General features: G+C 38.8%; 1 protein-coding gene across 1 annotated transcript; it reads right to left on the bottom strand.

The window, feature by feature from the left end:
- Nucleotides 1–307: 307 nt before the first annotated feature.
- On the bottom strand, nt 308–17,200 carry LOC119744978 (deoxyribonuclease-1-like). Its single transcript, XM_038221201.1, has 15 exons — nt 16,976–17,200; nt 14,979–15,067; nt 13,416–13,499; nt 12,713–12,819; nt 12,311–12,423; nt 11,592–11,746; nt 11,079–11,169; nt 4,643–4,731; nt 4,298–4,381; nt 3,868–3,971; nt 3,498–3,619; nt 2,802–2,956; nt 2,078–2,168; nt 527–592; nt 308–350 (listed from the first exon to the last, which is right to left on the bottom strand). The coding sequence occupies exons 1-14, from the start codon at nt 17,123–17,125 to the stop codon at nt 548–550; spliced, it is 1,479 nt and encodes a 492-aa protein (XP_038077129.1). The 5' UTR covers nt 17,126–17,200; the 3' UTR covers nt 308–350; nt 527–547.
- Between the last annotated feature and the right edge of the window lie 445 nt (nt 17,201–17,645).

The following is a 17,645-nucleotide window of genomic DNA, read 5'->3' on the forward strand; positions in this document are numbered from 1 at the left end:
AATTATCATTTCAGTTAAAACTGTATACATCATATTTTAAATGTATGCGTAATCGCGAATATTTTGCTAAAAACATCACCTATTTGATGGGTTTTATGTATCCCTATGAAGAGTTTTAAATAGTTTATTAAGGGAAAGTGTTCCTTCCGTTGTTATTTAGAACATTGACAGTTTTTTCGATCTGTTATAGATACATTCAAACGTTATTTATTTCTGTAAAACCGATCAGATAATCTATGCTATATTTAAACTTCATCTATACGATATGCCAGTGAAACAACCAAGATTGCTAGCCCAATAAACAGTTTGCATCCATCAGTGAATTGTGGCCTCATCTCGATCGATTCAAACTGAAATAAGAAAGAGAAACATTCATAAATAAAGATACAACAAAATATTTTAAAGTTTGTTTGCCGGAATAAAAACCACAGAATCAGGCACGACAACCCCATCAACATGCATGCTTGATGTTGGATTAAAACAATACAACTTCATGATCAACTCAGACGAAGAGATGGTTTTATACCTGTAAGTGATGTATGGACGCTTAGAATGTCAATTCGATAGGATAGTGATCACTGACCGTCTTTGCCTGCAAATCGAATCAAATCGGGGAAATACAAAGCTTTGTTTAACATTAGGCTAATCTTTTCAATTTTGAAGATTGAAACATTAGTAAATGAAAACAGTGTCCGCAATCAGACATCAGAGAGTGGTAGACGCGTCCTGTAGATGGCGCTGTTTACCAGCTGAACTATAATTTTTGGTAATGCTCAGCTGAAATCCAGAGTTGTAACGAGTCACTGATTTTTGTGACTCGAGTCGAGTCGAGTCATTTTAAAGAAGTGACTCGAGTCGAGTCGAGTCATTAGGTCAACAAGGTCGAGTCGAGTCGAGTCGAGTCACAGAGTGTCGTCGAGTCGAGTCGAGTCGAGTCAAGTATTTAGCTCGAATCAATTCGAGTCACAAATATTTGAACACTAAATTACAATAAAAAGCAACAAACACAAGAGAGAAGGAATACAAGGCACCAGTCTATTACGGAAATCCAAAGACATAAAGTATGCTGTATGGTACCCAACCAACAGTTTCCATTGCTAGCTCACGTCACAGATAAGAAGATGTGAAACTTCGGTCTTATAACTGGTTTGGCTTCGAGTCTAGATTTTGTTGTTCGCTGATCGCTGACAACTTTAAAACCTAATTGCATTATACAAAACTGTTTCTGATTATTTAAAGGTGGGCCCGTCCGTATCCATTTTTTTGTGTGAAATCGGGACATGAATTTAGCCAGCGTTCCACCAAGAACTTCAAAATCGCCCGAAACCAATGATGAAACCACGGATTGAGAAATGCGTTTTAAGTCTGGTTCCGGGTTTAGCATTACATGCTATAGAACCACATGTTTATGTGTATGTTTGTTGTTTCATTATGGAGGAAGGAAACAGACTGCCGCTGTATATAAACGTACATTATTCGCGAACATTAACGTGACGTGAACAAAAACTGGCAACGCGAACGGCGCAGCGTAAGTCATTGCAAATATTTTTCGCAAGTAAGTTTTGCTTTTATTTTGGGACTCGAGTCTTATTAGCCTTCCTCGAGTCGAGTCGAGTCATTCTGATGAGGGACTCGAGTCGAGTCGAGTCATTTGCTCGCAGTGACTCGAGTCGAGTCGAGTCATTTACCCGTCGGGACTCGAGTCGAGTCGCCAAAAAATGTGACTCGAGTCGGACTCGAGTCGAGTCATTGACTCGAGTCATTACAACTCTGAAATCGTGCGATGGAGAATTAAATATACAAAAAACAATATTTGCAACATTGTGTTACGATTACATGCAGCTAATTTAAAAGGAACCCTCTTTTGCTAAAAACCTATATCTGGATATTTCGGTAACAGGTGCATGAATGGATAGGTACGCCTTATTTCATATTGAACCTCAGGCTTATGATAAAAGTCCCATAAAAGACCTTAAAAGGGAAGCTTGAGTATCGAATTGTATTTCTAAAAACGTTAAATCTTTAGTCTGATGGGAAAAAAATCCGAGAGAAAGGGAAACACATGTAGATGACTTACGGTATCTTGATCCAAGCCGTAAGCATTGTCAAAGTAGAAGACACGAGAGCTAGGGAGATTAGCGGTCATCTTAGATCCTGCAAGCACGAATCTAGGGAGAATTGAATATTGAAGTACAGAACAAACATTAATGCATGCATGCATAGCTACTATTCAGTAGCGGATCTAGGGAGGCGGGGGGGGGGGGGTGTAAACAAACCCCGACCCCCGTTCAGCCACTGACTAACAGTACGAAACTATTAAACTGATGCAAAAATTATAAATATATACAGTTTTAACATTTATCCCTAAATTATCGTAGAATGCAGGACAAATCGTCGTCAACTCCAACAGTTTCCTGCCCCCCCCCCCCCCCGGCAGGGCGTGCCTTCGACACTCCTTTAACTTAACCCCCACCTTAATCAACCTCCTCATTTCCTGAAAGGTAGATCCGCCCCTGCTAGTTGTCAAGCTAGTTAAATTTTATTGCAGTTGTAGATATTGACCGTTGTGATGTTACCCATGACAAAGAGCGTAACATCACATGACTCAATCTAAATGTTTAAATTAATCAAAATGATTGGCAGAGCTGCCTGAGAACGTACAACGTTGACGTCAACACTCAACTTTCTGTGATGCCTGCACAGGGCAGACCCCGAATTTCTGTTAATGGAATAAAAGCGTGGGTGTAAAGAAAACGTTACAATTATAACTTGAGGAATATACGAAGAGAAATTGTCTATACCTGTCGTATGCGCAGTCTGTATTTGAAACAGTCGTATCAGCTTCATCAGGCGTCAGCCAATAGAAACGACTCTCTGTTCGCAACCGGATAGTTGGCCAATAGGATGCTTTGACGTAATCGCAGTCGGCGTTGTAGTCTCCCGTGATTATAACATCCTGAATGACAAACACACAAAAGAAACTTTCTGTTAAAAGCGTTTTACTCACCCCATGGTGCCATAATTTATTCCCTAAGATATTGCACAGCGCCCTCATTGGCTGACCAATTTCAATATAATCTTAGGAATTTTACTTTCCAAGAAAAGTAAGCATTCAAATTGCCAACAATTGTTACTTTTTGTTTCACTGTGTCACGACCAGCTATTACTCTATCCAAGAAAATTCGAAAATTCTCATGGAGACATAGCTCCCAATCCTGGACGTTACCTGTAATTACCGATATCTTAACGGAGTCCCATTTGCAGGGGGAGGGGGGGGGGGGGGGGTGCGTTTCACTCATGGAATGCACACAATGGTTTATTTAGTTGAAAACAATACAAAGCTATTTATTGCCTTCTCCAAAGTCAGAGGGTGTAGGGGGTTTAAAAGGTCTCGATCGGAGGGGGGGGGGGGGCGTGCCCCCTGGTTACATCACTGCCCAGCCAATTTGTCAGAGTAGCATCATTATATCTGTGGGTCTATATAAAGTTTAACGAACCGTTAAACCCCACTTGGAGACTACATCATCATAGACATCAGCCAGGGCGTCGACCTCATAACGAGTGTACTTGTAGCCAGGTTTGGTGTGGATGTTCACAACGGCAAAGTCCGTAGGCAGAGCTGTTTGAACGAGGAGTAAATTATGACCAAAGAAATTGACTGTAAGTGGCAATCGAACCTGTAATTTCTGCCATGGTTGCCCCAAATTCAGTGTCTTTTTTTCAACAGGCGCCAGTGAAAATTCGTAAATCTAGTCAGTTTCACTCTTACTAGTCCAATGATTTGAAATGTTTTAAGCTTAAGCTCCACCGTTTATTAAAAAAAAACCCGGCATAACCAAACTTCGTAATATATTAGTTTATACTCACAGGAAGAAGTCAAAGATTCGAAACGCACGATGTACGGCTCACGCTCAAATTCATCATTTTTCTCGACGTACGCATATTGGTCCTTCACTCTGAATAGGTCAGTCCTATAAACAAAAAACTGACGAGCTATAATTTTTTATGTACATGACTTCATAATTTCAATATTGCCACCATTTGATCAGTAGTTTCCGCAATGAATTCAGATATCTTAACTTTTTAATTAGAGAGAACTTCATCATAGACCTATAATGAACATAAATACTGAAAAATTGTTTTAAGCTCATTCATACTGTCCGAATTTTAATTGTTCTGGACTAAATTTACCCTTCAAACGAGCATTGTTGATCTGAGAATCATTGTTTGCAATATCTACTAGGATTTTCTGAGGATTGTCAAATGCTGATCAAGAATCAACCCGATAATTGTTTACCTGTAGAAGAAGACATACTGCTCCTTGGTCGAGGAACGGCCCTCCCTCGGACCTACTACCATGCCATAATTTTTGCTGGAATATCTGAAAACAAAAATCCAATATCGACATAATTATCATAAAAATATCGATCACGTAGAAAATCTGAGAGTGCTCGGCAACAATACAGTTTACAATAAAATACGTGACATGGATAGAGCTCGTTCCGATACTATGCGGAATAACGCTAAGAATATGCAAGATTTTAGGGATGTCATTTAATAGTCCCGCAATTGGTGAAATATAATATAATGGTTTCTGGTATAATCCACGTCATTAAAACAAGATTTCCACAAAAAAACTTACTGGTTGAGTCCACTCAGGAGTTCATTGATGGGGTCAGGCGAGGAAGATCGTAGTTCTTGTACCATGACGAGGTCGTAACGACTCAAAATCTGAAATCCGAAGCAAATTGGTTATCCGATTATTATTATTATTATCCATATCAGGAAATGTGACATTGCACAAAAAGTTGCTAGATTTTTTTATATTTTGCTGTCGAAAATTTCCTCTTCTTTTGGGATTTGTTGTTGTGTGATGGCAGCAAGCCAATGAGCAATACTTTTCTGACTGCCTTTCTCACACATGTTATCAATGATCAAATTTTGGGTTCACAATTTGAACAGAAAACCTCTAAACTAAACAGTGTCTTTCTGGAATGACATCACAGCAACAGCGCCCTCAATTATCCGGAAAGCACGGAAAATATGTAATGTGCACTTTTTAATAAAAGTTATCAAAAAGTGATGTCAAATAGTTTTCATACATTAACGTGGAGTAGAAAGTTGAACAAAATGTGTTCCAAAGAAAAAACACCGTATGAACCTTTTAAATTGGTTCAATAAAAGATCATCTTTTCAAAACTTAAAATGGACGACCCTCGTAACAGACTACGAAGAATAAATAAAAAATTTAAAAAAAAAGTCAAACGAAAACACATGACGGACTTAGTTTCATAAATTATGCATGAATGCAGAGATTTTAAATTGTGACAAATATGCCTACAGGGCATCAAGACAATCCTAATAATATTCTGCTGGTATCATGAGTGTGGATATTACTAGTAGATACACTCTCTCCATAGTAAGATTTTACATACATGTACTATTTTTTCTGTTATGCATCTTTTAAGACCTTACCTGGTGCAAATAGGCCACTACGTCAGGTTTGCTCATTTTGGATACCCCCAGTATTTGAATGTTGAACGACGCCACTTCGATAGCTATAGCGTGGCCCGCCAATACGGCGGCCAGGAAACACAGTCCAAACACGGTACGGAACTGCATTGTTTTCCGCTGGTTACTTCCGTAAATCAACACGATTTTGTTGTGAGTTGTAACTGATTGTACCTTTGGTCGTCCCGACACTGAGCAGGTTTTGAGCGAGAGAATGAACTTGTCAGGTCCAAGTATCCTGCTTTTATTACAAACGGCGTTTTGGCAGAACAGTAACCGAAGTTACTGCATGGATCGTAAACAGCGCTAAGACATAGTCATCAGCAGGCAGTCACTAATAAGCAGCTATCAGTCGAGGAAATAAACAACAGTCGTAGACAATCGGAAAGAAATCACAGACAGTCGGTAAAGATATTCGAACGACATGCGAAAAAAGCTGACCTGGAAGCCTGCATTATCGTTTGCGGTTATCTGGAGTAATTGTCATAACCCGGCGATATTCTTGTTATATTCTGCTAGCGTGGTAACAATTAATATAGCACGGAGCATGCAAGTTCGTGCCTGCTTTGATGCACGAACTACGAAAATAACTTCAATTTGATTGACGACAAATCCACTTCAGGTAAGTATAGTTTTACAAAGAATTCGTTGATTTCCTTTTCCCCATTTTATTCGTTGCATGCACGCATAATTTATCAATTTGCGTCAGCTAAGATAGTGCTAAATCAATACAGATAGTCAGTTGTTTTGTTTTTAATTTAAAAGGCATAGTATTGCATATCAAAATATTACAAATGGGTCGTGGTAAACGATGTCCCACTTTGTATGAAATTACTGTGCCCGTGTGGTGTTCGCATCTTGCACAAGTGTGCTACCTTATCTCTTTGATTATGGACAATTTGTTCGTGCAGAACTTTGGTCTTTTTCGAAATAAGAAATTTTTCTCGGTGTCCTTCGCTCTGACGTCTTAACAACATGCTTAAGAGCACCAGTCAGATGCCCATTATAAGCCAGTAACACGTAATCATCGTATTTTTTTCACTTTAGCTTGGACATATACAGGATAACTCTATCGACGACAAATTTGAAATTATTTAAATATTTATAGTGCAATGACGGAAGTTTCTTTTGAGTTCGGTTGATGCTGAAGTGCAAATGTCGTTAAGGCCTCTGTGCCGGACAGACTGTCACATGACTAGACAATACTGGGCTCATTGCCTTGTCTGGTTTGTGGTGATGAAAACCAGTAATTGCCAAGGGCGGATCCTGAACACAATACTTTTTTGGGGGGGGAGAGGGTAAACCATTTATTGTTCCCAGAAAAAAGTGGGTCCAAATATTTTCCGCCCCAAATTTAATATGAAAAGCAAGAGGGGGGGGGGGGGGGGGGAAACTAGGACTCGTTATAGCATCGGTGCACGGTGGCTCAATTCTAATGCTGTCCTCTGAGGTTCTCAATTCCTTAAGCATGCCGAATAGTGGTGTACTCGTTAAATATGGCTGTCAGTTGTTTCTGCGACTTACAAAAAAAAACAATATAAAAAACCCCAAACAAACAAACAAAAACTGTTCGTAGGGAAAGTGTTCTCTGATAAATTTACGTTGTAAGGGCGCCAATCGATTCTTAAAAATGGGGGGGGGGGGGGCATACCTTGACCAGAACTAATGTGAGGGCAAAGCACGAAGCCCCTACGGCGTGGGGTTCGGGGCCCACTCAAGGGCCCGAAAATGTTGGATTCTAGATGCTCTGTGTGGCACCCGGCCGGTGCATCGTGACAAAACGTGCAATCTGCTTTTCTGGTAGTAGAAAAACAGATGTCCATTTTTTAACCGTCCGCAGTTTTCGGGTTGCAGAAAAGTAGAAACCGGACCCTCAGTATAAAACACAGTTTCATCATAAAAACATAGTTTCACTATAGTAGAGTATATCACAAAACGTTCAATCACCATTTCTGCTCTTCTGTTAGAAGAAAAGCAGATGTCCACATTTGAACCTCCATTATTTTAGCATGTTTGTATTTAGATCAAATTCTGGTTTGAGCACTCGTCAAAATCACGTGATTTCTACTGTCCCTCTGAGGCTACCAGCAAAAAAAATCTTTCAATCAACTAACAAATGAGACTCCGGATATAACATGTTCGGGCAGTTTCCAATGCAATTTACTTTCTAATCCTTGAGTTTAATGAATTGGTTAAAAAAAACCTCAAAACATCAACTCCTTCAGCAAATAAAACATTTTATATGTGAACGTGGGGGGGGGGGTTGAAAGTTTGGGATGTTAGTTTTTGTTTGTTTGAGGAACCGTCTTAGACGCGTGTTTCACATATTACAAACTATTCCACTTTCCAATCGCATGGAGTGCAACGTGATTTTTTTTTAAACACCATATGCTATGCTTTGGGAATATGGTTGCCCTATATCGTTCAGGGTAACTCACAATGCAACTGTGTCTGTTTAAACTGAATATACATTATCACTCTTAGATTTCACAACTTGTCTACATACAGAAGATGTAATTAAGATGCATCTACGATTCAAGTTCGTCAACAGTTCAAGTATACAATGAAGTGTTTAGTGATGCTGGTAGGTATTAAGATGTGGGCCAGTAAGAATGTCTTTAAAGTTGACAATTATAATAAACCATTATTATCTTTACTGACGTATCCAATAACATGTTTATCGCTGAAGGAGTTCATTCTTTTGAAGAGCTTTTTGAGTTTTTTCCCTCAACGATTCATTAAACTCAAGGGTTAGAAAGTAATTGAATTTGAAAGTCATACGAGCATGTTATATCCAGAGTTTCATTCAGTGGCCTATTTAGTTGATTGCCGCGTTTTTGCTGGTAGCCGTAGATGAAACGTCACGTGATATTAACGACATTGAAGCCTGAGCGTCCAAACCCAGACTTTCATCTAAATACAAACATATACTAAAACCATGGAGGTTCAAAAGTGGACATCTGCATTTGTTCTAACAAATAGCAGACAAGCTGATTGAACGTTTTGTTAACATGCATTTTCTACTTTGGGGCTTTTCTGTTACCAGAAACCTGACGGTTCAAAAAGGAACATCTGCTTTTCTGCTACCAGAAAAGCAGTTTTGAACTTTTGTCACTGTGGTTTAAAAGTTCACGTCTGCCTCTTTGCTTTCAGAAAAGCAAAAGAGGCCATTTGCTTTTCTGCTACAAAACTGAGCAGATTCAACGTTCCACAACGCAACTATGCCACTCTAGTACCCACCAAAAATGGTGGGTTCCAAGTCAAGTCACTCCGTCCCCGCCGTTACGTCATCACAGTGTAAGCCCGAATCTCTGTCCAATCCACAGAACGTTTTGTGCGCGAAGCCAGGCAATGAAGAATTTCTCAGGCTTCACACTAGTGATTGCCACAATTGGAGCTCAGGATACGGAACTCAACGGGAAAAACATCGGCTAACAAAAAAACACACGAATTGGAGGGAAAAGTCCTTTGAATCATTTCCCGAGACGGAGGAAGTTTACGCTCGAGAAATCGGGTCAGACAGGAAAACATTTCCAGCTAGTAATTTTCAAAATTATTTCTTGAATCTAACATTAAAATTATAAGTAGCCAATGAAAAACAATCCCTTTAAATGGAAGCAGGGTACTTTGCACAACACGCGCGACACCCGCACGTGGCGCTTAGCTCAGTACAATAGTTACTTCATATTATTCGTTTATACGCAATTTGTTTTTCAAGTTTATCTTGTCGCTTTTTATCATCTAATAGAAATAACACAACTAACCAACCAAAAACAAAACAAAGCAAAACAAAACAAAAAACACAGCGAGGTTCTGTATGCCCATACCGACCAGTGTAGCAATAAGCGCCGCCTGTTCGGTAGCAGAGAGACACATATCCACTTTTGAACCGTGCCACCGCGGTGGTTGTGGGAGGGGGGGGGGGCATTATGAGCGTGCCAGCACGAAACAGGGGCAAGGTGGGCCTGCCTTCGACCACTTTAACCCTTTCTTTTTGTAAATAAAATATCATCATTTAAACATCATTTCGCGCTAAAAAATCAAACCTAGGCTACAATTTTTATTCGGGGACGAAAAAAGTGTGTGTGTGTGGGGGGAGGGGCAAACGATATTAGTATTTCTTACATTTTTAATTAGAGACGACAACATGTACATTTCCAGTTTTTGATCTATGAAAGTTTTATCTATCTATCTTATCTATCTATCTCGCTCTTCTATGGGGGTTTTGCAGTTACGCATTTGCTTCGATATAGGCCTATCACAATATACTTTTACATACTAAACAACCACATTATTCGTTCATGGACATCAAATTTTCTGACATTCCGTCAGGGAAAAAATTAAAGCAAATTTTCTAAATCACACATCCCAAACACGGTACGGAACTGCATTGTTTTCCGCTGGTTACTTTCGTAAATCAACACGATTTAGTTGTGAGTTGTAACTGATTGTACCTTTGGTCGTCCCGACACTGAGCAGGTTTTGAGCGAGAGAATGAACTTGTCAGGTCCAAGTATCCTGCTTTTATTACAAACGACGTTTGCGGTTATCTGGAGTAATGGTCATCCGGCGATATTCTTGTCATATTCTGCTAGCGTGGTAATAAATAAATGTAGCACGGAGCAAGTTCGTGCCTACTTTGATATCAACACGAATTACAAAAATAACTCCAATTTGATTGACGACAAAACCACTTCAGATAAGTATAGTTTTACAAAGAATTCGATGATTTCCTTTTCCCCATTTTTATTCGTTGCATGAACATATATAATTTATCAATTTACGTCAGCAAAGATAATGCTAAATTAATACAGATAGTCAGTTAATTTTTTTTTTAATTTAAAAAGCATATTATTGAATTATATCAGGATATTACGAATGGGTCGTGGCAAACGATATCCCGCTTTGTATTTTATTGCTGTGCCCGTGTGGTGTTCGCATCTTACACGAATATGCTACCTTATCTTTTTGATTATGGGCGATTTGTTCGTGTAGGGCTTTCGTCTTTTTCGAAATAAGAATTTCTCTCGGTGTTCTTTCGAACTGAAGTTTTAACGAAGTGCGAAACAGCTAGTCCAGATTCCCATGACAACCCAGTACAACATAATCATCGCAAATAGTTTTCACTTCAGCTTTGAAGGATAATAACAGATAACTGTGTTGACGACAAATTTGAAATTATCGAAGAATTTACAGTGCAACAACGGAAGAATCTTCTGGGTCCGGCTGAAATGTTTACTCGATAACCACTTCTACTGGATAATGGTCGCTCACCGTCTTGGCCTGTGGAATTTAATACATTAAATGTCATGTTTTGGAGGAAACAACTAAATGTGATTTCTAAAATCAATCCTTTCACTTTTTAGTTTGTTTATTCGTTCGAACCCATCTGCATACTGACTTATACTTTAAAAGAATCCCTGAAAAATGAAAGTTATAGTTTGTATCCTTTGATGTAAGATCTCATAATTACTGTATTTTGTTCACAATTTCCAGAATAGTTCATTGCCCAGATTAAAATTAAACACTTAATAATCACTAAAAAAATACTAAATATCAGTACTGACCGTTGTCTGGTCCAGCCTAAGCTGGGAATCAAAGTAGTAGGTTGCAGCTGCACGTGAATTAGCGATCATACCAGATCCTGCCACAACAATCCTGACAAATCAACAAGATTTACTTGATTATAATGATACTCTAAATTAAAGGGGGAAAAGGACTGTATACAGATTTGACCGGATGAAAAGTCGATTTGACGGAAACGTCTTTACTTACACATGGTTTGCTTGTAATTCAAAAAGAATTTTGTTTGTTTTGTAACGCTTACGTATTTACTACTCAGACATAAGCATATTTATTTAATATTTTATTGCATATCAATCTCGTTTAAGGTTAATTCCTTAACACGCACGTAAGTTTGTTTTAGTATTTGAACGCCCAATCTCATTCACAAAAAAAATATCATCATACAGTCACTTATTTACGACATTCAAACCTATGAATATGGTGCAGATTGTTGTTCGTAATCCATTTTCGTCAAATCGAATCCTTTTCCAATCGTAAAGACTACTGATCCGCACCTATCGTACGCACAGTCCGTGCTAGAGACAGTGGTGTCAGCAGAGTCAGAGATCAACCAGGCGAAGCGAGACTCAGTTCGTAGACGGATGTTGGACCACTTGGAGGAACTGACGTAGCTGCAGTCAGCATTGAAATCGCCCGCTATCATCACATCCTATAGAAGGAGTACAAAGACACCAAGTATGACTGGAAATGAAGGTCAAAGGTCACCAGAAGAATAGGACGGAAAAGATCACGTTAACAAATGAGCCAGGTGAGGCGAGGACCATTAGTCGACCATTACGCCTGCGCACTGATGGCAACGCGCGAACGCCTCTAGTCGAACGATGGTCGATGCAACCGTGCCGCATGTTCCGGTTCCAAATACATGTAGTTGACTATAGTTCAACCATCCTTCGTTCGAGCGAAGTACTTCGAACTGTGGTTAACTATTTATTTCGCCCCGAAATTGCTCAAAGTTGTTTAGGATGATGATATTGATAATGTGTATGAATAATGTTTTGTCTAGAAGTGGGCCAAAGTGCTCCACTTGCCCTTGATTGGAGTTCACATTTTCTTTTGTTGATCTTAGTTCGAATGTCCTCTTTGTACTCACTGAATGACTGTCACCAGTTACTCTGAGTGCTCTGTGACCAGCTTTATAGGCTTGCCTTGTCTTGTTCTGGTGGTGCAAACCGGTAGTTGCTTCATTGTCTTATGATTGTGTCTAAATACTTACCTGCAATCCCCAGGTGTCTACAATGTGGTCATACACCTCACTAAGGTAGTCCAATTCAGTGACTGCATCATCTGGCTTGATATGAATACCGGCCACAGCAAACTCGGACAGACCTGCTCCAAACATTGCACCAATGAATCAACAAGCATCTTTAAAGTGGTAATATGATCATTATTTAGGATTAGATTAAACCTCCTTTTCCCCCGGGGTTTAACGAAACGTCTGCCGTAATACAGCAGTAGGCTGATGTCTTAGGGCCTATGAGTGGAGTAATATGTTTGATATGAATAGGCTATCACTTGCTATCTAGGGTCCGTTGGCTGTCTAAAACATTGAGAAATGGAATTTGAATTAATTTATAGCCCGCATAAAAATGTTCCATAATCGCGAAATGCAACTCACCAAAGCAATGGCATATTTTTTGGAATCGAACAATGAATGGTTGTCTCTCAAATTCATCGTGAGATTCGGGATATTCGTAGGCGTCAATCACGGATACCTTGCTGGGACTGTTTAAGAGAGAAAAAAATGCATCATCATGACTTTTTTTGGTCCAGTCGTGAGGTTTAAAAGAACTTAAGAATTTTAAAGAACTGAAGACTTGTCGTGGATTTTGTAATATTCTATCGGCCAAACCAACCAAATATCGGGATGATTGATGGAATAATCTGATTGAGGGAATAATTAGTCATGTGACTTCTGGTTGAAACTTGATACAAAATTATGTAGGTTTTAATATCGGATTTCGTTCTTTATCTATGCAATTTTATCGCAACTATGTCGGTTAAAGGACATAATTTGGAAATTCTGCCTGTCAGTCTTGTAGATTTTGTAAAGGCTATAAAATATTAATGTATTGACATGAAGATTTCGAGGTTTCCTTTTCTATTTGATCTGTTGTGCCTCAGGTTGTTTATTTTATCTCTCTCAAACTTTACGACTTTCAGAGTAACATTGTCGTGGATTGTGACAACATTGAATGGAATACAGTTGAAGAGAACAGCCCTCCTGATAGACAGACGTATAGACAGCCCGACAGACAGACAGACAGACAGTACGTTATCTACTACGACAAAGTTAACGATCACAACAGAGCTTCTCTTACTTGTAGAAGTAAACATACTGCTCCTTGTAAGATGATCGACCCATACGGGAGCTGATGATGAAGTCGTATGTGTGTTGGGAGTATCTGCAATACAGCATTAGGGAAAATGCAGATATATTATGATGGAGTTTTACCTAAGACTGGATAATTATACAATAAAAAGAAGAAGGGCAGTAAACTCTTCAAATTTATTTGACGAGAATAAAACAGTCGAGGTATTGCAGATCAGGTGGATGCAACTCAAAAGCAGTGACAAAAACTCATTGTATAAATCGCACGTCAGGAAAATCTACAGTGAACGGGAATCTAGCCCAAGCTAAAGTTATTGGCGCGTGTTTTCCGTATTTGGTGAGGCTAGATTTTTCGGAAAGATAGTCATTACTTATGATATGATTTGTTCTTATAGATTGAGAGGACCTCAGGAAAAAAACACCAAAATTACAATTATTTAAGGCGGGTGACAATTTAATGAATCACAAGCCAAGTTGTACGTGTGTTCAGGGACCCAAACCGCCGCCACATGTGGATGTTTACAAATTTCACATAGGCTAATCGGACGGTTAGACGGTAATGGCCGTGTATGGACATCTTCGGGCAATGGACGAACTTCAGCAATAAACGATTTGATTATAAACTAAAATATTTGCTCTACACACAGTTTGATTTTGAAAACTGCCGAGGAACGTTATTACCGGCGAACCCGATCCAATAAGCCTTCGTCAACCTTTGACATAATTTCATGACCTTATTATTTTTTTTCTCACTCGATTAAATTAAAAATAAAATATATAACAAAAATAAACAGATATGTCAATAATAATGTTAAACACAAAGAAGTGACTATTAACGTTATTGTGTCGACGTGTCAATCAACGGAGCTGCGTAATCAGATAAAATGAAAGGGCTTAAGAGGTAATCAGGAGCTGGATAAAGCCGGAAAACATTATGCGTGAGAGACTGTCAGCTGACAAACCACCATGCGATACACAATCCCAAGATGAAACCAATGCGTCTGGCATAAAAATCCAGTGTATAAATTATGAAGGTATAGACCTATTACGCTCAAAACTGTTTGTTTATTGAATGAGTGGTTGTTGAATATAAATGCCATTTGTAAATTTAACACTGCAGTTTTGCAACAGAGAGGTTGTGCGAATCCTTTCCTTGGCTCAATTCTGTTCACACAGCTATACTTTCATAAAAACTCACATTTTGTTCACATGCAATACGCTAGGGGGCGCTGTTCAAATATAAATGTATGCTTTTTCGTTTATCAATGGTTTAATGTGGGGAGAATTACTATAATAGTGGTTATGAAATTCTGGCACTTTCATTTCCTAATAAAGTTCTTACAAAAACAGAAAACGTAACCGCCTTTTTGAATTTGGATAATACATTTCATGACTCTTAATTCTTTCTATAAACGCTGGTAGTGAGGTAACAATAAATTGCAAAGTTAAACTGTATGGTAACCTAAAAATGCTAATAAAAATGAGGGATTAAACATCATCACCGGCGCAAAATATTTCATTATGATGACTTTAAAGTGTAAAATTGTCTTACTCGTTCAGTGCGTTTAGAAGGTCCACAATAGCTTCGCCAGATGCATCCCGTAGCTCTTGTATCAGAACCACGTCGTAACGCGCCAGAATCTACAAAATATAAAACAAATATAGACATTATATTTCTCCTCCTTTTCGAAGTCAAGTCGCCCCATTATCTAACGCCGACTCCAGAAGCTTGTGACTAGTAGTTGGCGGTGTTAATAAAAACAAAACCAAAGAGATAGACCCAAAAAGTATTTAAAAGAAAATACCATGGAACAATGTTAAGCGACCATGAATATGACTTATTTTGTAGCATTTTGAAAGTTATCGACTTTACATTGACGAAAAATCGGCTCATTAAGTTATTGATTTATGTTGTTCAGCTTTTAGAGTTTGACGCTCGTATAACCCGTCGCACACGGGAGCTATCTGCTGAGCAAAAAGTCATTCGTGGCCGTGTGCCTTGAATAAATGGTTGGCCAACCGTAAATATATATGATGTACCAATAATCGGTACAATGAGCTCGATAGCAGTGCCGGACTAAATAGTACCTGTCTGGTCCAGTTGTTTTGCAATTTCTTCTAAAGCCTGCTGGCGTTTGTCCCTATTTTTGAAATCATGCTAGCGACAAACAAGGATAATATGGCCACAAATCAACCAGCTTTTCCTCTATAATAATCGCTTTGCTCACGAAGTGACAAAAACCTCGAAAATCGATAATTATTCGATTTTGAGTTTTACTAGCCATTTTATTATAGTTGTCTCAAGGAACAATTTGACCAAGTTTCAAGGCAAAATATTGTTTACTTTCTTAATTATTGTAAACAAACAATTGACAAAAAGCCTGAAATCGGTGATTTTCATTTTCACCAAATGTAAAAATGTGTAAAATGTTCTCACGAGTGACAAAAAGTCACTTCGTGAGCAGGGCCAGAAATTATACAATGGTCTACACGCGGAAGGATGGGAGCATACACGCGCGCGCGAACGATGTTGAAAAAGAACAGACGCGCGCGCGCTCAACTGTCGTGACGCGCATAAGTAACAAGTTTGTTGCGTCAAAAAAAATCCCACGAAGTGACAAAAACTGTGTACAAAGTAATTAGCAAAATATGGGACCCAAAGTTTTGATGTTCTCACGAAGTGCAAAAAAGTTTCATTAATGAATTACTGTTTAATTACGAACTATTGTTAACAAACAACTATGAATTAACAAAGAGCAAATCATATCCTATCGGACAATGCAAAAATTTCCGAATTCTGTTACTGCAAAGTGGTCAAAAATGTCTTTTGAAAAAATGAATAACTTCAAATGCGATTATCTCAGAATAAACTTTTGTCAAATTTTTAGGTTTTTGTCACTTCGTGAGCAAAGCGACGAATATACAGCCGTTGACAAAGTCGCTCGCACCTTCGTTGGGGGCCGCCATCTTGAAATCACGTGAATAGAGTATGTGCTTTCATTGGCTAGTCATTTTTTAAGGCTGAGCACGTAGCTCAGGTTGCCGGCACACAGTGAGTTTTTCTAACAGGGGAAATATTTGCCTCACGGTCTCGTGAGGCAGAAAACTCAGCAAAACTTTGACCACACACACAGAGTTACGTGCTGATGAGCAAACGGCCATGGATGAATGTTAGCTCAGCAGAGAGCTCTCGATCGTGTGCGGCGGGCTTAATCGTTCGGAAGCAGTGTGAAACCATAGAGATACATGTGTAATAATGTTAATATATCTCTATGCATGAGACTACTCAGCGAACATCACGGATTGTCGATTCACTTGCAGTTTGGTCATAGTACACGGCTACACGATACACGAACGACGATAACACGTACATGGGGAAAACTCCCAGACAGAAAATGCGGCTCAATATTTGTAAATAAAATAAAGTCACGAATTAAATGCTTAGGCCACGACTGTTATCCTACAGTAGAACATTAACTTTTTTACTTTCTAAATATCTTGTTTAGTGTGAGCATGACAAACAGACAACCAAGAATAAGGAATTATTACCTCAGTAAGGTAGTCTACCACCTCCGGTTTTCCCATCTTAGTCACGCCCAGAGTCTGAACGTTAAATGCTCCAAATAGCAGAGACCCGCTGATGCAGGCCAGACTACAACTAAGCAGAAAGGTCACGTACAAAATGGTCTTGGCAGCCATCTTGGATTCTTCAACAACTATCCACTAATTTCAGTGGTAATTTTGCTATGAGTATTCGGACAAGCCAATTGTGTTAAAGAGGTAACATTGGCTTAAATAGCAAAAACGTGTGTTACTTATCACAAGAAAACAGCTCAGTCAATATGGTATTATGTAATTTATGGTATATTTAGAAAGTATCTTTTAATTATCCGCGGTTTAATCATCTCTATGATGATACAAGCGAAAAGCTACTTCATTTTTAAAGCATGGCCATCACTCATGATCATGCTATCAAAATCTGTCCCGTCACTAAACCGTCTCAACACACAAGAGAAAGTTGAGACAAAACGTTGCACAAATTTGATTTAATGAATTAGCAAATTTAGTCAATTGCCGGCCTGGGACTGAACAAATTTATTATAAACTGAATGTCAGGAATTGAGCCAGATCTCGACAAAAAGTTGTGACGTATATCATAATTTATAGCCTACATTCGGAAACTGCAATTGTACAAAATAACGCACACAAAAGTTAAAGA

Source organism: Patiria miniata, unplaced genomic scaffold, assembly GCF_015706575.1.
Source record: "Patiria miniata isolate m_02_andy unplaced genomic scaffold, ASM1570657v1 HiC_scaffold_7, whole genome shotgun sequence".
In the NCBI taxonomy this organism is placed as follows: domain Eukaryota; kingdom Metazoa; phylum Echinodermata; class Asteroidea; order Valvatida; family Asterinidae; genus Patiria; species Patiria miniata.